The following is a 25,353-nucleotide window of genomic DNA, read 5'->3' as shown; positions in this document are numbered from 1 at the left end:
ATTTGTATTTTCAGAATGCATGATTTAGTGCAGAGAGGATCCAATCAGTATCCTGGTGCCAAGTATATTGTACGGGATAATGGAGAGAGAATAGATTTAAGATTTCATCCCAAATCCAGTGATCTCCATCTTCAGATAGGATACAAGGTGAGTGTAAAGTAGTTAAAAAAACAAATGTGTCAATCAAGTGATCCCCTGTAATTGATGGGTTGAAGTCAATCATATTTTTAATTTGATACTTTTTATGCCACTGCCTAAGTGGAGGGGGCATTAAGTTTCACCCTTATCAGTCTATTTATATGGGATCACTTTCACTGTTAGAGTTATATTCCTTTGTAAAAAAAACTGCAGAATTTGTGGTATATTTACAAGCAGGCATCTGTGTTCCATGGACATATTCTTCATTTCTTTTTTTGTATATATATCACAATTTCTTAGGGCAGTTCCAAAATTTATTGGGTGTGGGGATGGGAAGCACTTTAAATTAAATATGGGTGGTTGCATTATAAGTAAAATAATAATTAATACTTAATGGGTGGCGGAAGTCTTAAAAAAGTTTATCCCATGACCCAAGTGCATTTGATTTTGGAACAGCCCTTTCAATGGAATATTTAACTGATTGAGCCTGTTGTGATATGTTTTATTTTTCATTTCAGGTGGAAAGGCACATGCAGGATAATGATTTTATTGTGTTCAATCGTCAGCCAACACTACATAAGATGAGTATGATGTGTCACAGAGTCAAAGTTTTACCATGGTCTACATTCAGAATGAATCTCAGGTATTATTTGTTTACGGTCATTCACTATGTACAATCTCTAGTGTATTATATGTTATTCAGGTCTCAGACAGGGTATATACTGTGACATTCCCGGCTTAGAGTTTATATCCCCTGAGCCGAAGGCGAAGGGGATATAAGCCCTAAGCCGGGAATGTCACAGTATATACCCTTTCTGAGACCTGAATTACACATATATTACGGATTACCCCTGACTTAATGTTATTATTTTTCCAGTGCAGGTATTTGTTGACAACACATATATAAGTTGAAAAACCCAACCTGATATGTTCGGCATACGTGAAGGATTTTCTAATTTGCTGTGAACATAATTCTATCGTGTATGTAATAATTTATAATAACAGCTTTAACATCAAATTTAAGTATTAAAAGTGTAAATTGCGGAATTTTGTATCAAAAATGTATTATTGACTGAAGCACGTCATTATTTTCGCTCTGTGAGCCTCTGGCAGTCTGATAGCTCTTGACTACGTCACATAGTAACCGGTGTTATGATGACGTTTTTGAGGTTCCAATTGGGGATAAAAACGTCGTATATACCCCGGCAGTTTCCTGAATATATACTGACATCTCTATGTTGTTATCCAATCACAAACCTCGACACATTTGTAATCCGTAATATATACATATAGTCTATTTGCTGTATAATAGAATCTGTTAGTATATTTTTATACGACCGCAAAAATTGAAAATGTTTTGGTTGTATATTGATTGGTATGACGTTGGCGTCATCATCGTTGTCGTCCGAAGACATTTAGTTTTCGCACTATAACTTTAGTATAAGTAATAGAAATCTATGAAATTTAAACACAAGGTTTATGACCATAAAAGGAAGGTTTTGATTGATTTTGGGAGTTTTGGTCCCAACAGTTTAGGAATTAGGGGCCAAATAACTTTGAAATCAGCATTTTTCTTGGTTTTCACACAATAACTTTAGTAAAAGTAAACAGAAATCTATGAAATTTTAACATAAGGTTTATGACCACAAAAGGAAGGCTGGGATTGATTTTGGGAGTTTTGGTCCCAACAGTTTAGAAATAAGGGGCCAAAAATAGTCCCAAATAAGCATTTTTCTTGGTTTTCGCACAATAATTTGAGTTTAAGTAAACAGAAATCTATTAAATTTTAACATAAGGTCTATGACTACAAAAGGAAGGTTGGGATTGATTTTGGGAGTTTTGATCCCAACAGTTTAGGAATTAGGGGCCAAAAGGGTCCAAAATTAAACTTTGTTTGATTTCATCAAAAAATGAATTATTGGGGTTCTTTGATATGCCAAAACTAACCGCGAATTAAGATTCTTAATTTTTGGTCCTGTTTTCAAATTGGTCTACATTAAGGTTCAAAGGGTCCAAAATTAAACTTCGTTTGATTTTAACAAAAATTGAATTCTTGGGGTTCTTTGATATGCTGAATCTAATCATGTACTTAGATTTTTGATTATGGGCCCAGTTTTCAAGTTGGTCCAAATCGGGGTCCAAAATTATACTTAGTTTGATTTCAACAAAAATTGAATTCTTGGGGTACTTCAATATGCTGAATCTAACCATGTATTTAGATTTTAATATTTGGGCCCGGTTATCAAATTGGTCCACATTGAGGTCTAAAGGGTCTAAAATTGAACATTATTTGATTTCATTAAAAATTGAATTCTTGGGGTTCTATGATATGCTGAATCTAATCATGTATTTAGATTTTGGATATTGGACCATAATAGGTAAATGTTAAAGTATAAAACTAAAATTTTATTTGTATATTTTGTTACAGTGTAACCACACCATACAATGCAGATTTTGACGGAGACGAAATGAACTTGCATCTTCCCCAGTCTTTAGAGACTAAAGCTGAGATTTCAAACTTGGCCCTTGTATCCAAGATGATCATAACACCACAGTCTAACAGACCAGTAATGGGTATTGTACAGGACACATTGACTGCTGTCAGAAAAATGACCAAAAGGGATGTATTTTTAGACAGGGTAAATAAGACTTTATAGATATCTTTCATGACTTAACCCTTTCAACGCTATACACGGCATATGCCGCGATGACATACGCTGTCTGCCACTGCTATTTGTGGCATATACCGCAATTACAATGGATTTTTCATCAGGACTCTTTAAACCATTCGGTTTTCGTTCGGGTCCTCTCTAATTTTTCCTCATATGAATAGAGGATATACAAGGTCTCATTTGCGCTTGAAATCCCGGCAATTTTTATAGTAAAATCATGCAGAAGGAAAATAAAAACAAATATTTTGACAAATTCAAATGGCGGAAATCGGACACGAAGCTGTAAATATGTAAATATTTCAGCATTTCTATGGCGAAACTGATGAGGATTAGTTAAACGGTTTCTTGTTATCTCAATGTGTTTATTACATTTAATTCGTGTGGGAAATAGGATTTGATCGATCATTATGAGAAGTAGTAAAAGGGGGGGGGGGAACGGAGGTTGACTGAAAATTTTGAGGACGGAGCCACTTATTTGTGCCAAGATTACATAATTCATTGTGTATGGTACAATACGCCATGGAATCGAGCAACGGGTGTCTCCTTTATTATATGGCAGATAAAACAACAAAATAAATGAAGACTTAAAGTAGATTTTATTCAAAATTCAACACAAATGTATTAAATTACACCTTTTACCTGTTATTTACCTGAAAATGCAGGTAACCTGATAAAAATATTTCTGAAGTAATTGCCAAACATTACAGTTCATGTTCTTCTGAGCATTTTTTGTACAATAAATTTCTCTGTATGTCTTATAATAAAAAAAAAATAAAATACAGCAGTCTGAAAAGGAATGAACACAAAAAAAAGGCAGCAGCAGCAGCAGCCATTTTTCTATTTTTTTTTTTTTGTGTAGGGTTGAAAGGGTTAATATCATATTGTTATTATATCTATGCTTGAACTTACCACAGCTTTGATAATATAAAAATAAACTTTTTGAACTTTTATAGAGTAAATCCTTTTGCAAGGGTATTTGGACTAAAACCAGATTTGTATTGAGTGAAAGTTCTTTAAAATCACTAAAAATAGAATATGTAAAATGGAAATTTGTAACATTGTTGTGACACACATTTACCAATGGTTCAAGGAAAAGTATTATGCTTTGTGATTTTAGGGACAAATGATGAACCTTTTGATGTTTTTACCAAGCTGGGATGGTCACATGCCACAGCCAGCTATACTGAAACCCAGACCCTATTGGACAGGGAAACAGTTGTTGACCTTGGTCATTCCAGGTCGTGTAAATTGTATAAGAACCCACAGTACTCACAATGATGATGAGGACAGAGGTCCATATAAATGGATTTCACCTGGTGATACAAAGGTAAAAAATATAGGACCGTATTAATTAGTTGTTATACTAAAGGATATATCAAAAACAAACATTTTTAAGATCACCTGGCCTTTTTGGTCTCTGAGATATTTCCATCACTTAGCATCTGTCTTATTAACTTGAAAAAATAATCTATGAAACCACATGAACAATTTCAATGTAAATGACAGTTTTTTGATTTTTTTTTTTTTATATTTTCCTGAAATAATGATAATTATCTGCTAAAGAAAGTTAAAGTTAGAATATAATCAGAATCATCAGTAAATCTACAGATATGACAGATTAGATTTACAAATGAAACAGCACAATTGAAATCTTCAAAAAAACTCTTTGTACTTGCAAAATTTTGTCCTTGCATGGACTGGATGATTGTTTTGTGTCTTCTGTTTTACCTATGAACTCACAAAACCACCATAGCTTAAATTGGAACACCAGGGTAAAATGCAAGTAATTTGCGTATATCTGGAAATAATGAATTAATAATGATGTTTTTGACCTCACAATTGCTATAACAAAAAGTTACAAAACTTTAATATATACTTCTTTTTATAGGTATTGATAGAAGATGGTGTTCTGATCAGTGGTATTCTATGTAAAAAGACTTTGGGTGCCTCTTCAGGATCTCTGCTTCACGTGCTGTTTCAGGAGTTGGGATATGAAATAGCTGGTTATATGTATGGTAACATTCAAACTGTTGTCAATAACTGGCTGATGTACGAAGCTAATAGTATTGGTATTGGTGACACCATTGCTGATCCTCAAACCTACGTTGATATTCAGGAAACTATCAGAAAAGCTAAGGTAAAAATGGCATTAATGCATAAAATATTTAGAAAATAGTGATAGTTCTGTATCAAAAGTGGCAGGCCTCGACAATAACGCTTGTCCGATTGTGCTGTACCAGAGGAAAAAAAGGTCGGACAAGTAAACGCTGTCCCAAGCTTGTCCGTCGGGACAAGTTCAATTATTCTTTAGAAAATAGATTTTGATAATCCAACTTTGATGACCAAAGTAATTATAAACAAAAAAACAGATAATAATTTGACATGTTTCTGTATTGTGTTTATTGAAAATGCAAAATCATTTTCTTCAACATGTTTGCTAACTTTCAATCGATAATTTTTAACGGGTTCTTTGTCAGGTATATTTTCAAAGTTAAAAGGTATACTATTCTTGGAAACCAGTCTTACTGATCCGAAACAATGATGCGCTTTGTAGATAAGGTAACTTTACAGGACAGTTCCCACCTCGACAGGTTTTACTTTAGCTCCAAGTTTAATAGACAGTTTGGCACCGTAGGAGACATATTTAGTAGAAATGATTGATAGCCAGTTTGGCAAGACAGGAGACATCGCGGGACCAAGACAAATCAGTACCTCATTTTGCTACCTTAATCTGTTCCTTAAAATACAAACCATATGATACCGGTAATTTTTTTCACAAAAATACTTTTTTTTTATTTACCATAAAACTCACAAAATCATATTTGATCATAAGTAGAAAAAACAATACGTGCAATATAGTGACCTCTAGTTGTAAATTTCTGTGTCATTTGGTCTCTTGCAGAGAGTTTTCTCATTGGCAATCAGACCTTATCTTCTTTTTATTGATTGCATTTGAATAAACATTTTTCAACTTAAAAACAAATCCAAGAGTGTACATGCCTATCAGATGGTGCCTCATGTGCAGAGTCTGATGAGACTTGCATTGATGAAAACTAGAAGTCCTGTGACATGACTACATTCAATTGTACTTGACTCATATTTTTGCAAAGTATTTCAAAAGAAATACATCAAATGCTGTTCTCTTGTTTAAAGTCGATTTGTTCCTTTAATCAACTTAAGGTGTAAAAAGGTTATTTTTAATAAAAAAGAATTTGGACAAGTAACAACTTCATTCGGACAAGTAAGTTTTGGAATGTACTTGTCTTACTGGACAAGTTGGAAAAACAATTATTGTAGAGGCCTGAGTGGTCAATATTACAGGTTTATAGAGGTCAAGAAAAGAAAAAAAAATCACTGATTTGTTGTGTTGTTTTTATGGGTTCAAATTGAGAATGACAGTTAAAATTTGACTGAAGATTAATATAAAATTATTGGCAGGGTCAGAAATGTTGACAGTCAGGAGGACACGCATTAAGAACTCTTGGATAAATATTTTGTCAAGATTTATTGCAAAGAATTCTTTGTAATATATAAGACAGCACAATGCAATAAATTCAACATAGCTTTTCAACAATGAACAACTTCCAACTATTATTTCAAAGGACCACTTAATATATGTGAGGCTACCTGTGATTACTTATAACCTAACAAGTTATGAAACTGTAAGCTACATTTCATTTTTTTAACATTGTAGTTTGATGTGATAGAGGTTATTGAAAAGGCCCACAATGATGACTTGGAGCCTTCACCAGGTAATACACTGCGTCAGACTTTTGAGAATCAGGTGAACAGAATCCTGAACGGAGCCAGAGACAAGACTGGTAGTAAAGCTCAACAGTCTTTGTCAGATTTCAACAACTTCAAATCTATGGTAGTGGCTGGATCTAAAGGTTCCAAGATTAATATATCTCAGGTACTTAAAACTTCTTGTCAGTTGTGTGTAATAGCTCTTAAAAGGCTATATTTACAGTAAGTATTCATGCTAATGCAGATCTTTGATTGGCTGGATTTATCTCGTCACATGTTTTGAATTTGTATGCAAGCAACCCACGGTTAGAGCATATGAGCTTCCGACATAAAGCCCTGGTCACAACGAACCTACGACACATCTAAACAGCGCCACAACATGAAATTTGGTCAAATTGCGAGTCATCTGTTGTCGTCGTCAGTTGTTTGAGAAGATTTAAAAACTTTTTGGTCATCTTTTTTCATTGTCTAAAAGGTGTGCCATAAAATTCCATATAATTAGTGCTCACATACCTTTTAATGAGAATTTTGCCATTGAGGTTATGAAACATTTAAAAAAAGGATTAAAACCTAACCTTTGATTTAATGAATAAGGATATATAAAATGTCTGTTGTAGGTTATTGCCTGTGTGGGACAACAGAACGTTGAAGGAAAGCGAATTCCTTTTGGTTTCCGTTACAGAACATTGCCACATTTCATCAAAGATGATTATGGTCCAGAATCTAGAGGATTCGTAGAAAACTCCTACCTTGCCGGACTGACACCATCAGAATTTTACTTTCACGCCATGGGAGGACGGGAAGGTCTCATTGATACTGCTGTAAAAACTGCAGAAACTGGTAGGTTTAAAAAGAATTATACCTTAGATATAATAAAAAGTATATGGCAAAAGAAATATATCAGTTAAATATATGATGTCCTTCATGATGATGAACTCTAAATGATGTGAGGTGATTTCATCAAGTTAATCACTCTAATATTTTTCTCTGAAAGGACTTTGCAAGAAAAAATATATTTGAGAAAAAGTGTAAAGGTTGTCTAAAGAAAGATTTGAGTTATGATGTTGAAGGCTTTACTGCTAAAAGCCTACCACAACAAAAAGTAAATTAATAAAAATACTGAACTCTTGAGGAAAAATCAAAACAAAAAGTCTCTTATCAAAGGGCAAAATCAAAAGCTCAAACACATCAAAACAATGGATAACAACTGTCATAGTCCTGAATTGGAACACATGGTACAAATATCAAACAGTTAAATAAAATCAAAATTTGTTATTATTTCAAACACTTTTTATGATTGATTTTAGAGGTGATTGTGGGAACTGCTTAACTATTTTCTCTGAAAAAGGTTTTCATACTTATAATTTATGTTAAAATTTATATTTTAGGCTACATTCAAAGGCGATTGATCAAAGCTATGGAGAGTGTGATGGTAAAATATGATGGAACTGTACGTAACCAAATTGAACAGTTGGTACAGTTAACATATGGTGAGGATGGACTTGATGCCTGTCATGTGGAGTTTCAAGATATTCCTACTGTTAAACCACCTGAGCGCATCTTTGAAAAAAAGTTCAAGCTGGATCCTAATGATGAAAGGTAGGTACTATCTCTAATAATAGTAAAACAAAGTTGAAAGTGTTAAAGTTTAAAGAGGAATATTTGTTGTTCAGTGGTGGTCATTTGTTGATGTTGTTGACAGGTGTTTCTCGCTATTTATATACAGTATGTAGATTAGACCATCTGGTATTCAAGTTTGAATGGTTTCACACTAGTTATTTTTTGGGGCCCTTTATAGCTTGCTGTTCGGTGTGAGCCAAGGCTTTGTGTTGAAGACCATACTTTGATATTTTTGACAAGCATTGACATTAACACCCCAAATAGACCTAAAATAAAGATTTTGGTAAGTGTTGACAAATTTTGTTCATTGCAACTACATTTAGGCCTAGGAAACATAGTGGGCAGTTTCCAAATGATGAAGTAAAAATTGACAACTAGAAAGCAATGTATTTGCTGCACATTGATGTAAAAATGCAAAGAGTAAAGGGCTGAGTGAATCTGAATATAATAAGTATTTTTAATCAATATATCAAGTATTACATGGATATCTGCATTTTGTAATTGTATAGGATCTTGAGGAAGTCCATGAGTGAAGAGACTATTAAAGATCTTCTTGGGGATGCTCAGGCCCTAGCCTTGTTAGAAAATGAGTGGGATCAGTTAAAAGAGGACAGGGAAACAGTTCGTTCAATCTTCCCTAGAGGAGACAGCAAAGTGGTATTACCATGCAATCTACACAGACTAATATGGAATGCACAAAAGATCTTCAGGATTAATACGCATAAACCTACAGACCTTCATCCAGCTAAAATTGTAGAAGGTAATCTAATTTAGAATCAATGTTATGCAGTGCTGAAAGTATTCTAATTGAAATGCTGTAAAGTGTAGATCAAATTAATGGAAACGGAAATATGGTACATAGCATATAAATGAATTATCTTCAATGTAGGTGGTAAAGAGGGGTTTGGACACAGAAACGTGAAATAAATACTGCAAAAACATTGCATGGAAAACAAGAATGTGTCCAAAGTACACAGATGCCCCACTCGCACTATCCTTTTCCATGTTCCATGGACCGTGAAATTGGGTAATTATCTAATTTGGCATTAAAATTAGAAAGATCATATCATAAGCAACAAGTGTACTAAGTTTCAAGTTGATTGGACTTCAGCTTCATCAAAAACTACCTTGACCAAAAACTTTAACCTGAAACCCCCACTTTCATTTTCTATGTTCAGTGGACTGTGAAATTGGGGTCAAAAGTCTAATTTGGCTTAAAAATTAGAAAGATCATCTCATAAGCAACAAGTGTACTAAGTTTCAAGTTGATTGGACTTCAGCTTCATCAAAAACTACCTTGACCAAAAACTTTAACCTGGACGGACAAACGGAGCCACAGACCAGAAAACATAATGCCCCTCTACTATCGTAGGTGGGGGATAAAAAAAATCAGGGGAACTAAAGCACAAGAAATAAAATCATAAATATTAAGGAAAAAAGTACTGGAAGCTATTATTAAGATCAAACATGAAGCAGGCACATCAAACAAAACATGAGAATGTCAATTCTAAAACACATGTGAAATAAAAAGGCAGAAACTTTGCATTAAAACTGAACATCTGGAAATTGTGCATTAAATTTGGCTTAATTTTTTGTGTTTTAAAAAATGAGATTTGCAAAGTACGTTGATAGAGCATGTTTAAAACATACATTATTTTAACTGCAATTTAGATACTTATTTATTTGACTATTTCCCAATAACATTAGTTTTATATTTAAAAATTTACTTTAGGTGTTGCTGAACTGTGTAAAAGATTAATATCAGTACCAGGAGAAGATAAACTCAGTGTACAAGCCAATGCTAATGCTACAATTCTGATGAAATGTCTTGTAAGATCAACACTGTGTGCCAAAAGAGTGACAGAAGAATTCAGGCTCAGTGCTGAAGCTTTTGAGTGGTTGCTTGGTGAAATTGAAACAAGATTTCAACAGTCTCATGTAAGTGTTAATTTCATGTGCAGAAAAAACATGTTTTGTTTTAAGCAGTTAGATAGGATTTTTTTTTTTTTTTTAAGAATTCTGAAGAGTCCATAGCATAATTTTGTATTCTTTATGTTCTAACTAGTTTAGTAAATAGAAAATAACAATAAAAGTACATAATATTATTTCTAATATCAGCATTTGCATGAAAAGTGGGAATAAATAACTTTAAATGCATTTTTGAAATAAGAGCAATATCACTAGATTGTATAATGTATGAATTGAGACTAACATTGAGTGATGTATCATCAGTTTTCCTACTTTTATTCAGGTACATCCAGGTGAAATGGTTGGAGCTCTAGGTGCTCAATCTTTGGGAGAACCAGCCACACAGATGACATTGAACACTTTCCATCACGCTGGTGTATCAGCTAAAAACGTAACTCTTGGTGTACCTCGTTTAAAGGAGATCATCAATATATCAAAGAAACCTAAAACTCCATCATTGACGGTATATCTTACTGGTCAAGCGGCCAGAGATGCTGAGAAAGCTAAGGTCAGTATCTGTTCTCTTACAATATAAAGGTTTGACTGTAAAGTGCAAAAAAGGACATTTGGGATGAAAAAATTGAATGACCTCCGTGATATATTTGAAATACTTATAGGACAGGATAGTGTTTCACTTCCTGGCTCAGAGGGATACAATTGAAATTGTTTGAAATGTTAAGACATTTTCCAGAACTAGATTTATTACTTATTGATATGGTTACTCTGAAAATCTATAAAACAGATAAGTTGCATTACTTGAATGCAAAATAAATGAGGTGTTATTTGCATGTTTAATACTTTTTGAATTAACTTCTAACAATTTTGAAAAATCTAAAGGAGGATACAGCAAAGGTGTCTACAATAGAAAATTTCAAATCAATGTAAACAATAATCTGTTTATAAATTTTAGCAATTTATGCTGTCTAACATTTTCATATAACTGACCTCAATTTCACACATCTGTGGTCGAATTGAGTTGTCAGGATGTATGTTCCTCAGAAAATATACATTATAAATAGTTTGCATGGAATAAATGTCTCTCTCATATATTGAGTGTTCATTGCATTTTCTATTCTTTTAGGATGTATTATGTAAATTAGAACATACAACACTTAGAAAAGTGACAGCCAACACAGCCATATATTATGATCCAGATCCACAGAACACGGTAATCGCTGAAGATCAAGAATGGGTTAATGTTTACTATGAAATGCCTGACTTTGATGTCTCAAGGATCTCACCCTGGTTACTGAGGATTGAACTGAACAGAAAGAGAATGACTGACAAAAAATTAAGTATGGAACATATTTCAGAAAAGATCACGGCCGGATTTGGTGATGATCTTAATTGTATCTTTAACGATGACAATGCAGAGAAGTTAGTGCTTAGGATCAGGATTATGAATTCTGGAGGAGACAAAGAAGTTTCTGTAAGTCTAATTTAGTAACTCAAATTTGTTATAAAATATAACAAAATTGGTCAGATTTTCATTGCTGTCATTACCTACATATTTGTGTACATAGTAATTATTTGGGGATGTTAGAACTGTTTTACCAATAAAGTAAAAAGCCAAGTGTACAGGGAAGATACTATTAGATAAAGAATGAAAATATAAATGTGGTATAGGCAGAATTGTAACGAAAGTTTCTTGTTAAACCTTATGTTCATATATATTTTAATTTTGTAATAAGGTTTATATATATTTTAATTTTGTAGGAAGAAGAGATTGTTGATAAAATGGAGGATGATGTGTTCCTAAGATGTATAGAGTCAAATCTATTGTCAGATATGTCCCTACAGGGATTAGAGGCTATCGCAAAGGTAATATACAATGGAAGAACAAATTACTCACAAACTTTAACAGTAATAGTATAAATGCGAGAAAAAAGAAGAAAAAGACACCTGGGATAAAGTTGTGTGTGATTTTGCAGGGCCTATTTAATGATCTTTAATGGTATTTTATTATTTGTTTCACCCATGTGAATTTCAAATTAATTTTTAAAAAAATGGTAAAAATGTTTATGTATCTTATTTCATTCATAATCTGACTTCATAGTAAAATTAGATTTTTACAATCTATTTAAAGTATTCCACAAAATAAAAAGCTATTTATAAATGAATCTTTCACATAGCACACCATGTTATATTTTGACAGGTATACATGCATTTACCAACAACGGATGACAAGAAGAGAATTTTCATCACTGATGCAGGAGAGTTTAAAGGAGTGGCAGAATGGATCTTGGAAACTGATGGTACTGCTCTGATGAGAGTTCTGAGTCAGCGTAATGTAGATCCTATCAGAACTACAACTAACGATATTGTTGAGGTTTTCCAGGTAAGCTTTGAATAAAAGAAATAATAAATGAAGTGTAAGCTACACAACATGCACTTTCTTTTGTAATGCCTGAAGTAATAAATTACATAATTGATATAAAGTTATAGCATAAGATGTTACAGATCAAGTTTGAGTTCTGGATCAGTATAACAACTTACTACTTCTCCATAGATAAGATAAGATAAGAATTTTATTAATCTAATCAAGAACCCATAAAGGGCATCATTTTACAACACAATATGATTGGAAAAAGCAAAACAGAAAACTAATACCATACTATAAAGTTATGGACAGGATCAAAGCCATATGTATATGTACACACTTTCAATGTAAACATTACAGTATCAGAATACTGGATTTATATAGAAATAAGATGATGTGGTATGATTGCCAATGAAACTATCAATGGAAGCTCAGATGAAATGGACATAAGCAATTATAGGCAAACATACAGCCTTCAACAATGAGAAAACTCAAAAATATAATCTGAGAAAAAAAATATGATGTGCATGAACCAACAACAACCACTGAACCACAGGCTTCTGACTTTTGCACAGGTACATTAAGAATGTGGCAGGGTTGCATATTTGAATGGTTTTTACCTACCTTTCTGTTCTAAATTGTTCTTTAGGTGATCTAGAAAAAATTATACATAATCTTGCATAAACTAATGTGTGAAAGAAAGCTGCAACTGTTGCTAATTATTTTAATGTTGTGTATTATTTCTGTATGAGCAATAAAAAAAAAGAGAATCATTTGGGGTTTGCAGCATAAAACTAATCTTGTATGAAGTTGATTGTAATGAAGAAAGTTGGTCCAGAGAATTTGTGTAACTTTACTTGAAAATTGTTTTTCTTTACAGACACTAGGCATTGAAGCTGTGCGAAAGTCAATTGAGAAAGAAATGACCCATGTAATTTCTTTTGATGGTTCTTATGTAAACTATAGACATTTGGCTTTGTTGTGTGACGTGATGACAGCCAAAGGTCATTTGATGGCTATTACTCGTCACGGCATTAACAGACAGGAAACTGGTGCCCTAGCCAGATGTTCTTTTGAAGAAACAGTAAGTATCATTACATGTCTATTTTACTCCAGTCAAATATGTGTTTTTGGTGGACATTTATATGGTTTATGACCATATTCCTGAAGATATAATGCTTGTACAAATATGAATAATGGATTGTGACATACTGACTGTTGAATAGAATTTCTTGATATTCTTTCTTACCTGTTACTCACAAAATATGTAAAAATAGTAAAGGATACTTTTTACATTGGTCTTGAGGCAAACACGCCTAACTTTTGATCTCTTAATTTAAATTAACGCTATTAACAGCATTTTATGTCAAATAGTTTGAATTATCTCCCTTTCATAATTTTTTACTACATTATTTTATTACTAATCTCTGATGTTAAATTTATTTTTAGGTTGATATTTTGATTGAAGCTGCAGCCCATGCAGAAGTTGATCCTATGATGGGTGTATCAGAAGCCATTATGGTTGGACAGTTGGCTAAGATTGGCACAGGTGCATTTGATCTGTTGTTGGATGCAGAGAAATGTAAACTTGGAATGGAGATCCCTACAAATGTTGGTGTTGGAATAATGGGTGGAAGTGAGTATTATGTTTCTAAAAGCACACATAATAGATACATTGTTAAAATTATATACGTATTATCAACTCGCTATATAAATAATTACATGTTATTGGCCAATGTTGGGTTTTTTAAAAGACAAGAAAACTTGGGCAAACTTGGAACTATATACTAGCAAGTACTTTTTATTTTGTTTCTAAAAATTAGAACTGATTGATGATGAGTAGTGAGTATGAATGTAATGTACTATTTAAACTTCAAAAACAATATCTAAAACACATCGTCTTCTTACAGGTACTGGTTTGTTCTTTGGAGCACCTGGAAGTCCTGGAGCCAGCATGTCACCACAGATGACACCCTGGCAGACTGGAGCTACTCCTGGCTATGGTGCATGGTCACCAGGTGTTGGAAGTGGAATGACTCCAGGAGCTGCCGGATTCTCACCATCTGCTGCTAGTGAGAGTGGTTACAGTCCAGGATACAGTCCAGCCTGGTCTCCACAACCTGGTTCTCCTGGTTCCCCAGCCAGTCCATACATACCAAGTCCAGCTGGAGCACTCTCTCCTAGTTATTCTCCAGCCTCTCCTTCATATGTACCATCATCACCGGCAGTGACACCACAGAGTCCAGGATACTCACCAACAAGTCCATCATATTCTCCAACAAGTCCTGGATATTCACCAACTTCTCCAAATTACAGTCCAACAAGCCCATCATATTCGCCTACAAGTCCTTCATACAGTCCGACTTCTCCGTCTTATTCACCAACATCACCATCTTATTCTCCGACTTCGCCATCATACAGTCCAACAAGTCCATCGTACTCACCAACTTCACCGTCATACTCACCAACAAGTCCAAGCTACAGTCCAACATCACCATCCTACAGTCCAACCAGTCCATCGTACTCACCCACTTCTCCATCATACAGTCCAACCAGTCCTTCGTATTCACCGACATCACCGTCTTACTCGCCAACAAGTCCAAGTTACAGTCCAACGTCACCAAGTTACAGTCCAACTTCACCAAGTTACTCACCAACAAGTCCGAGCTACTCGCCAACTTCGCCATCATATTCTCCAACGAGTCCAAGCTACAGCCCAACAAGCCCATCTTACAGTCCGACAAGCCCAAGCTACAGTCCAAGTAGTCCAAATTACAGTCCAAGCAGTCCGAGTTATTCACCTAGCAGTCCAAAGTACAGTCCTACAAGTCCAAGTTATTCTCCGACGAGTCCGTCATATTCACCAAGTTCACCACAGTACTCTCCATCATCACCGAAGTATTCACCAGCAAGTCCATCATATTCTCCAAGCAGTCCAAAGTACACACCTACATCACCAACGTATTCACCAAGTTCACCAAACTACAGTCCTACATCACCAGAGTACAGTCCAAGTTCACCACAGTACAGTCCAAGCTCACCGAAGTACAGTCCTGCTTCGCCATCTTATTCACCATCAAGTCCTAAATACAGTCCACAGAGTCCAACTTATTCACCATCTAGTCCAAAGTATACACCTGGAAGTCCAACGTACTCTCCAACTAGTCCACAGTATTCACCAACAAGTCCTACGTACACTCCTGGAACACCAAAGTATTCACCAACAAGTCCAGCATACTCGGCTGCTGACGATGATGATAGTGATATGGAATAAGTGAACTGAAAATGTACAATTATTAAAAACTAAATATAGAAATGTGGGTTTGGATATACATCCTCATACGGCATAAATTCTAGTGTTGACTGTAAATATAATTTTTGTATGAAAAATTATTGGAAAATGTATATAGTTTTTCTAGAAAGACTTTTTTCTGATTTTGCTTTTCAACATTGTGGAATTACAGAAATTGTTTTAATTTTTGTATAAATATTGATATCATTTTAGTTCATTTATCTGATAATGTTTTCAGGTTGACTAATGTTGGAAAAAGCAACGACTTATTTTTTCAAACATCCATTTTGATATGTTGAGTATTTTTGCAAATTGATAAACAAAAACAAAAAAATACACCCCCCCCCCCCCCAAAAAAAAAAATGAAAAATCTTGGAAGTGCTCATATTATGACATATATATACATTTAATGTGCATCTGATTTATGTTTTAAGTGTAAAGTTTATTGTTTTAATGTTTGAAATAAGAAAAACTTTGTAAAAAAATAAGTGTTCATCATTTTAGTGTTTAATTCATAACATGCAGATTATTGTGCTTGTTTATATATTCAAGATATGTATGGTTATTGGTATTGGAAGCGTATGTTATCATTTTAAACTGGTGTTAAACACCAAATAATTAATCAATCATCACTGGTGTATACACTTGAATGCTCCACCACCATTTCCAAGCATGCTTTAGTGCTTTGTGTTGTGTAAAATAAACATGTTATTGTTCACTGTATATATTTCAGGCAAAAAATGTAAATAATTATCATTCATTGTAAATAAATTCATTCCGAACTGGACTGTTAAAAAAAAAAGAGAATACATATCTATATATGATGTCAAATATGAAACAAAGTAACTATGATTTTTTCCTCATTTGTGCTTTTGTTATTTTTTTAAGAAGCTATTGACCATAATTTGTGACTGTATTAATTTCCTTTTTGATTTAGGAATAATTACACTACTCAACTTTAAGTTTTATCCTTTTCATTAGTTTTTCTTTATCTACTATATATCAGCTAAAAAATCCATCAGACTGAAACCCATTATAAAAGATAAGATAAATGATTGCCTATAATAAAAATAAGATCTAATTATTTTTCATTAGCAAAACAGTTATCATATTGATAAAAGAATGTTCATGATATTTAAAATTCAGTTTTATGTTACAATGTACATGTATAAATGTTATTGACATGTAATATATATGTATTTTTGTTAATGTCAGAATTTATATGTTGTGTCTATCTAATTCAACATTTGATTTCAAGGTTACTTCATTCTGTAAATGGTAACATGTCAAAATTGGGAGAACTAATAAAAGTTTATTCTGTTACAGAATTTTGTTTCATCTTGTAATAATGACAAGAAATTTGAAGGAAAATAACTTCTTATTTTATAGTAGTTTGATAATTATTTTTGTTTTCTTGTAATTATATATATATAGAGAGAGAGAGAGAAACTTGATTCTTTTTTATTCAAACAGTTGTTTCTGAATGACTAGAATAGGAAATTGGTGCTGAAATCTTTTTTGTGAACAATTATTTCAATAGTGTTTGCTATATCTCTTGTAAATATTGTATTTGATCACTTGATTAGTTACATATGTATGTATGTTTATATATTCAGCTTATTGTGTGATCAGATTTGAATTATCATTTTCTAATGATGTTAATTTTGAATGTGAAATATTTTTTGTTGAGAGAGGTTGTTATTTTTTTTATTAAGTTCCAATCACACAAGGCAGTAATTGTTACTCCACCTTCAGATAGTCAATTAAAAAAAAACATGAAGCTTTTGATATATTGAAAATGGGTTCTGTTTTGGAATGAAAAAAAAAATATTGAGATGGCATAATTTGGGATTGCAAATATAATTGAAGCACTTGCTGTTTTATCCAGACTTTTGGGAAACCCCAAAATAAAGATATTAAAAGTATTTTTTTAATGTTTGAATGTCTGCTTTTGTGGTACTTTCATTATGGCTTAGTAAATGATACTGATTATTTCAAATGATTGAGAGTGAGACGTATGTATGAATAGCAGATGAATGATAAATAAAGGATAGATAAAAGGAAACTGATGATTTTTAATTAGCCATTTTCCCTGATTTTATGTTTTATATGAAAAGATAATATGTGGTATACATTAATGAGACAGCCAACTATTAAACCTTGCAAAGAAAATCATAATATAACAGGTTAACATCATAAGTTTTCAACAATACTGTCAAGTTTTAAGTCCTTCATTGACTAGAGTAGTTAGTGGGGAAATGTGGTTGAACAGATAAAGTGACAGGATCTGTCTTGTGTCACGGTTGATCTAGTATTCAACCCTCAACTCAACCCTTTCAATATTATTCCATGAAAAAATTAGGTGTGTAGAAGAATGTTAAATAAAAGTCAATTGAGAAAAACCAGTGTAATCCCTCATGGACAAACACAGTACTATGTTGACCATTGCCAAAGTAAACTAAAAATGCAGTATTCTATATTTGTTCATGGTTGCTCACTACACTCAAAAATACAATATAACCCTATTTGATTTCGTTCAATCATTATGCAAAGATTTGAATAGTTTGACTGAAGAAATCCATGTATATTTCAATTTATAGTTAAATATTGCATATTTTAAATACACTAATGAAAACTCAAATTTGGCGGTCAATTTATGGTATGATATCATTGGAAGATGTTTGGATCTCGATGAAATTATACTGCAAGGTTCTATGCATCAAATGGAAGGTCTGGATTGATTATCGGGATTATTGTTGTAACTGTTAAGGAATAAAGGTCCCAACACGAGCATTTTACTTATTACACAACAAAACTTATGAATAAGTATGGATCTCTATGAAATTGTATCACAAAACAAAATTGATTTTGGTCCCAACTGTTGAAGGAATTTGTGGCAAAACAAAAAGGACTATCTGGTTTTCATACAATAACATGGATCTATGTAATTGCACCAAAAGGAAGATTGTGATAGACTTTTAGGGTTATGACATAAACCGTTCAGGAATTTGGGGGCTAAAACAAGGATTATCTGATGTTCAGACAATAACGTATGGATCCTGAAGAAAATTGAACCACAAAGTTTCACACTCAAAAAGAAGGTTTGAATTGATTTTGGGGATATGGCCCAGAGCGTTCAGGAATTTTGGACAAGACAAAAACTTAGATTTTCTGGTTTTCGGACCCTTTTGAGTATAAGTCGCTGAATCAACTAAGAAATTGTACCACTGTTTCATACCAAAACAGTAAGGCAAGACCCATTTGGGAATAATCACTAATGGCCTAACCATTTAGGAAAAAGGGACCAAAAATAATACCTTTAAATGCTTTGTATGAAATGCTCATCTGTTTGACCAATTTCAGTAGGTTTAAACTGTAGTCTTAGACTCTGTGATATGCTGAATCTAAGCGTGTAAAGGTTGAAAGGGTCCAAAATTGAAATTTGTTTGACTTCAACAAAAAATGAATTTGCTATAGTTAACCGTGTATTTAGATTTTTGTCGAGCCGCTCGACATAGAGATAGTGATTCGGCGGCGTTGCATTAGTTCATTTCTTGAAAGATTTATATTTTGGAAGGTGGAAGACCTGGATGCTTCATACTTTGTATATAGATGCCTGATGTTACAAAGTTTACGTTTCATATGTCCATTGTCCTTGACCTTTTTTTTTCATTGTTCAGTGACCATTTGAAAAAAAATTAAGATTAAATTGTTGATTTCTTTCTTATTATGAATAATAAAATAAATTTATTTAGTATGTGCTTACCTTGTAAGGTCCTCATGCCCACAGGAGTTTTCATTTGATCTCGGCCACGTTTCATGGATCACAGATACTATATGCAATATGTCTTCTATATTTGGTGTATGGAATGATGGTAAGGTGTTCATGTCCAACTGGCAGGTGTCATCTGACCTTGACCTCATTATCATGGTTCAGTGGCCAAATTATTTTTAAGTTTTGATCTTTTTATACGACCGCAAAAATTGAAAATTTTTTGGTCGTATATTGGTATCACGTTGGCGTCATCGTCTGCGTCGTCGTCGTCGTCGTCCGTTTCGCACTCTAACTTTAGTAAAAGTGAATAGAAATCTATGAAATTTTAACACAAGGTTTATGACCACAAAAGGAATGTCGGGATTGATTTTGGGAGTTTTGGTCCCAACATTTTAGGAATTAGGGGCCAAAAGGGCCCAAATAAGCATTTTCTTGGTTTCCGCTATAACTTTAGTTTAAGTAAATAGAAATCTATGAAATTTTGACATAAGGTTTATGACCACAAAAGGAAGGTTGGGATTGATTTTGGGAATTTTAGTTCAAACAGTTCTGGAATTAGGGCCCAAAATAAGCATTATTCTTGGTTTTCGCACAATAACTTTAGTATAAGTAAATAGAAATCAATGAAATTTAAACACAAGGTTTATGACCACAAAAGGAAGGTTGGGATTGATTTTGGGACTTGAGGTCTGAACAGTTTAGGAATTAGGAGCCAAAAAGGGGCCCAAGTAAACATTATTCTCGGTTTTCGCACCATAACTTTAGTATAAGTAAATAGAAATCTATGAAATTTAAACACAGGGTTTATGACCACTAAAGGAAGGTTTGGTTTGATTTTGGGAGTTTTGTTCCCAACAGTTTAGGAATAAGGGGCCCAAAGGGTCCAAAATTGAACTTTGTTTGATTTCATCAAAAATTGAATAATTGGGGTTCTTTGATATGCCGAATCTAACTGTATGTAGATTCTTAATTTTTGGTCCCGTTTTCAAATTGGTCTACATTAAGGTCCAAAGGGTCCAAAATTAAACTTAATTTGATTTTAGCAAAAATTGAATCCTTGGGGTTCTTTGATATGCTGAATCTAAAAATGTACTTAGATTTTTGATTATTGGCCCAGTTTTCAAGTTGGTCCAAATCGGGTTCCAAAATTAAACTTTGTTTGATTTCATCAAAAATTGAATAATTGGGGTTCTTTGATATGCCAAATCTAACTGTGTATGTAGATTCTTAATTTTTAGTCCCGTTTTCAAATTGGTCTACATTAAAGTCCAAAGGGTCCAAAATTAAACTAAGTTTGATTTTAACAAAAATTTAATTCTTGGGCTTTTTTGATATGCTGAATCTAAACATGTACTTAGTTTTTTTATTATGGGCCCAATCAGGATCCAAAATTATTATATTAAGTATTGTGCAATAGCAAGAAATTTTCAATTGCACAGTATACAGCAATAGCAAGAAATCTTCAATTGCACAGTATTGTGCAATAGCAAGAAATTTTCAATTGCACAGTATTGCGCAATAGCAAGAAATCTTCAATTGCACAGTATTGTGCAATAGCAAATATTTTCTATTGCACAATAGCAAGAAATATCTAATTGCACAATATTGTGCAATAGCAAGAAATTTTCAATTGATTGGAGTTATCTTTCTTTGTCCAGAATAGTAGTTGAAACAACTTAAATAATTGTTTTATACAATATACAATGTATATTCACTTTTACTACCAACTGATAAATAAAACAATCTTTACCATTCAGTGATAACAAGCACCTTTTGTTACATTTTAATATTTTATGATGTATTTAAATGAGTAGTTATTGTTGCAAACTCCATTAGAAATTTGAATTGAGATCAGTTTTGGAAAAAGGGAAAGGGGGATGTGAAAAAAAATGGGGGGGGGTAAATTTTTCTCATTTCAGATTTCATAAATAAAAAGAAAATTTCTTCAAACATTTTTTTGAGAGGATTAATATTCAACAGCATAGTGAATTGCTCAAAGGCAAAAAAAATATTTTAAGTTCATTAAACCACATTAATTCTGTGTCCAAAACCTATGCTGTGTCAACTATTTAATCACAATCCAAATTTAGAGCTGAATCCAGCTTGAATGTTGTGTCCATACTTGCCCCAACCGTTCAGGGTTCAACCTCTGCGGTCGTATAAAGCTGCGCCCTGCGGAGCATCTAGTTTCTAATACTGTATGTAGTAGGTCAGCTTTATTTAGTGTATGCACATATTCAATAATGTACATGTCAGTTTCGCATGACCCCATTTTCACGGTTCTTTGCTCAGTGTTAAGCTTTTGTGATTTGGTCTGGGTTTTTTTTTTTGTCGAACCTGCCAGTTTTGCAGAAGCTTGTTTATGATCATAAGAAAGTGTCCAAAAGTAAATTTTGTTAAAAAACACCCCAGTTTTTTTCCGTATTTTACTTCTAAATGGACTTTGTTTGTCTGCCAGGGATCATTACATTCACTCTGTGGTTTAAAGTTTTTGAAATGTTATAATAAATTTCTTAAACTATCCTGGATGTGTACCAAACTTGGACAAAAGCTTGCTTATGATCATAAGATAGTATCCAGAAGTAAATTTAGTAAAAAGAAAAACATTTTTATGCCCCAACATCATAGTAGAGGGGCATTATGTTTTCTGATCTGTGCGTCCGTTCGTCCGTCTGTCCCGCTTCAGGTTAAAGTTTATGGTCAAGGTAGTTTTTGATGAAGATGAATTCCAATCAACTTGAAACTTAGTACACATGTTCCCTATGATATGATCTTTCTAATTTTAATGCCAAATTAATTTTTTAAACCCCAATTTCACGGTCCATTGGACATAGAAAAGGATGGTGCGAGTGGGGCATCCGTGTACTTCGGACACATTCTTGTTTTCTGTATTTTACTTATAAATGGACTTGGTTTTTCTGCTAGGAAATATTATACGTTCACTCTGTGGTTACAGTTTTAAAAATTTTAATAGCTTTCTTAAACTATCCTGGATTTGTACCAAACTTGGACAGTATCTTGTTTATGATCAAAAGCTAGTATCTAGAAGGAAATTTTGTACCTGTTTTTCTGTATTTTACTTATAATTGGACTTCCAGTTAACAGTACATAGTCTGCAGTTTAAGTTTTTAAAATATTTATTAGATTCATAAACTATCCTGGATTTCTACCAAACTTGGACAGAAAGTTCTTACAATCAAAAGATAGTATCGAGAGGAATATTTTTCATTATTTTGTTTCCCTTATTTTTGTTGAGCCTGTGATTAACAGCAAAAGTAGTCGAGACACAGGGTTCCGCCGAACCCTTACATTTTTTTAAAACTAGAAGCATTATAGGTCAACTATATTTGTTGTATGGAATGATTGTAAGGTGTATATGTCTGTCTGGAAAATATCATCTGACCTTGACCTCATTTTAATGGTCATTGGTCAATGTTAAGTTTTCATGGTTTAGTCTGTTTCTTAGATACTATAATCAATAGGTCATCTATGTTTAATGCATACATTTATTGTAAGGTGTACATGTCTGTCTGGCATGGGTTATCCGTCCTTGACCTCATTTATATGGATCATTGGTCAATGTTTAGTTTTCTTGGTTAAGTCTATTTCTTAGAAACTAAAAGCAGCCATATTAGTTGTATTGAAGTACATGTATTTCTTGCTTGGTTTATCTGACCTTGGTCTCATTTTCTTGGATCAATTTAAGTTTAAATTATGTTATCTATACTATCGAGAAGACCTCATTTTGTGTGTCGCTTCTCTTCCTTCCACAATACATTAATCATCATGCCTGTGTGTTCTTAAGGTAACGTGCATAGTCGCATTTGTCATCAATTTTTATGATTATTCATATTGAGTTATTTTGGGAGAAAAACTACAAAATAGGTGTCCGGATATTTTTCCGTCATCAGACTGACTTTTAGTCATAAATAAGACTTCCGGTTTTAAACATGCACAAAAACAACCCATCGTATGATAGATTACAAGCATGAAAAATAAATTAGCCCATCAGAGCGTTCTCCATATCATGGTTTTTAGATCGCAAGAATCACAACTATTATACCCTCTTTAGAGACAATTATTTTTCGTGTTTATCCACATGTAAACTACGATTATACAACTTCTATAATAGAGACTCTCTGTATTCTGTCTACTGTTTTCTTTGAAATGTTTACTATCTAAGGGGTCATACCAGGTGCATATAATTGAAATAAGTAAAGCATGTGGAAACAAGAATGTGTCCATAGTATACGGATGCCATATCGGCAATTTTTTTCTATGTTTAGTAGACCGTGAAATTAGGTAAAATCTCTAATTTGGCATTACAATTAGAAAGATCATATCATAGGGAACATATTTACCAAGTTTCGAGTTGGTTGGACTTCAACTTCAAAAACTACCTGACACAAAATTTAACCTGAAGCGGGACAGACGGACGGACGGACGAACGAACGGACGGACGAACGAACGGACGGACGCACAGACTAAAAAAAGTGAAATAAAGGGGTTCCATGATATGCTAAATCTAAACATGCATTTTGATTTTTAGATTTGGGCCCAGTTTATTCAAAGTTGTCCAAAATCGGGGTCCAAAATTCATTTTTTGTTGTTGTTTGATTTCAACAAAAAATATATAGGGATTCTTCGATATGCTAAATCTGACCGTGAAAGTATTATAATCATTTAACTTCCATTTGCATTTTGATTGTGGGCCCTGTTATCAATGTTGCCCTAGCTGAGGTCCAAAGGGTCTAAAATCAAACTTTTACTTGTTTGACTATCATCAAAAGTTGAATTTTTGGGTTCTTTGACATGCTGAATGTAACTATATTATATATTTAGATTTGGACATTGGACTATAAAAGGTAAATTTCTAAATTTCAAGTTCTTACACCACATTCATTCTGTGTCAAATTTTAATCATAATCAAAATCCAGAACTGAATCAAGCTTGCATGTAGTGTCCATATATACTTGCCAAAATCCGTCAGAATTTGACCTCCGCAGTTGCATAAAGCTGCACCCCGCAGAGCATTATTTTACTATAGAATATATGAAAATTTGTATACATAAATGCATTTTTTCAGTTTTGCCAAGTTAACATCTTAAATGATGCATTATACATTTTTTTCTGATTCTATTAATTGCATCCTTATACAGTTATAAGTAAAAAGTTCTAAAAACAAGCTACAGTAATTTTAACTAATTTTTCTTTCTCATTTGAGGGGTTCATGCTTATATATTGGTGAGTTTTGGATGTGTCTATGGGCCACTCGATATCTCTCGGCCGGAAGTCGGAATAAAATTCTCGGAACGTCTCGAATGTTGTCGATTATTTATACAGGTATTAATCTATGCTTTGGCTACGCTAATCTGACTTAGTTTGAATATATAAACTTAATTGCCTTTTCACAAAACATATATGTTTTGATAATAAGCGGTGTGAAAGTTTCTATAAAACAACAACGCTATTATATTTGTTTTGAAGCGATCTCTGAATATTCTGTGTGTATCTAGGTCAATTATAACACGGTATTGTTCAGTGGCAGGATAACATGCGTGAAGAATTGACTACATAATATAGTGTATTAATAATTTTATCAATGACTTGGGAGAAAACATTTTGGTTTAAATATTTTTATTTATTTAAATCGGAAAACAGAAAGATAATATGATTTTAAAAATTAAGTTAGTTTCAAAGCTGTTAAAGAAATATATAGAAACTATAAACTGTATTTATGTTTTTATAGAAACTAACAATAATTGAAGTCAGAATATTTGCAATTATGAGAGGGGCGTAAAGAGGGTATCTGCACGGAAGA

General features: G+C 33.1%; 1 protein-coding gene across 1 annotated transcript in view; it reads left to right on the top strand.

Annotated features, from left to right (window-relative positions):
- Positions 1–17,822, top strand: part of LOC143067702 (DNA-directed RNA polymerase II subunit RPB1-like) — a 29,185-nt gene extending 11,363 nt beyond the window's left edge. The window contains exons 6-22 of the mRNA XM_076241172.1: positions 15–147; positions 657–781; positions 2,567–2,777; positions 3,928–4,137; positions 4,699–4,947; positions 6,505–6,723; positions 7,175–7,397; positions 7,946–8,156; positions 8,687–8,937; positions 9,910–10,115; positions 10,429–10,653; positions 11,227–11,574; positions 11,862–11,966; positions 12,301–12,483; positions 13,346–13,549; positions 13,915–14,101; positions 14,376–17,822. Coding sequence (XP_076097287.1) covers positions 15–147; positions 657–781; positions 2,567–2,777; positions 3,928–4,137; positions 4,699–4,947; positions 6,505–6,723; positions 7,175–7,397; positions 7,946–8,156; positions 8,687–8,937; positions 9,910–10,115; positions 10,429–10,653; positions 11,227–11,574; positions 11,862–11,966; positions 12,301–12,483; positions 13,346–13,549; positions 13,915–14,101; positions 14,376–15,739 — 4,654 coding nt within the window. The 3' untranslated portion in view covers positions 15,740–17,822. The remainder of the gene's footprint in view (positions 1–14; positions 148–656; positions 782–2,566; positions 2,778–3,927; positions 4,138–4,698; positions 4,948–6,504; positions 6,724–7,174; positions 7,398–7,945; positions 8,157–8,686; positions 8,938–9,909; positions 10,116–10,428; positions 10,654–11,226; positions 11,575–11,861; positions 11,967–12,300; positions 12,484–13,345; positions 13,550–13,914; positions 14,102–14,375) is intronic.
- Positions 17,823–25,353: the final 7,531 nt, after the last annotated feature.

This window comes from Mytilus galloprovincialis, chromosome 3, assembly GCF_965363235.1.
Source record: "Mytilus galloprovincialis chromosome 3, xbMytGall1.hap1.1, whole genome shotgun sequence".
NCBI lineage: Eukaryota > Metazoa > Mollusca > Bivalvia > Mytilida > Mytilidae > Mytilus > Mytilus galloprovincialis.
This window is presented reverse-complemented; position numbering and strand designations above follow the sequence as displayed.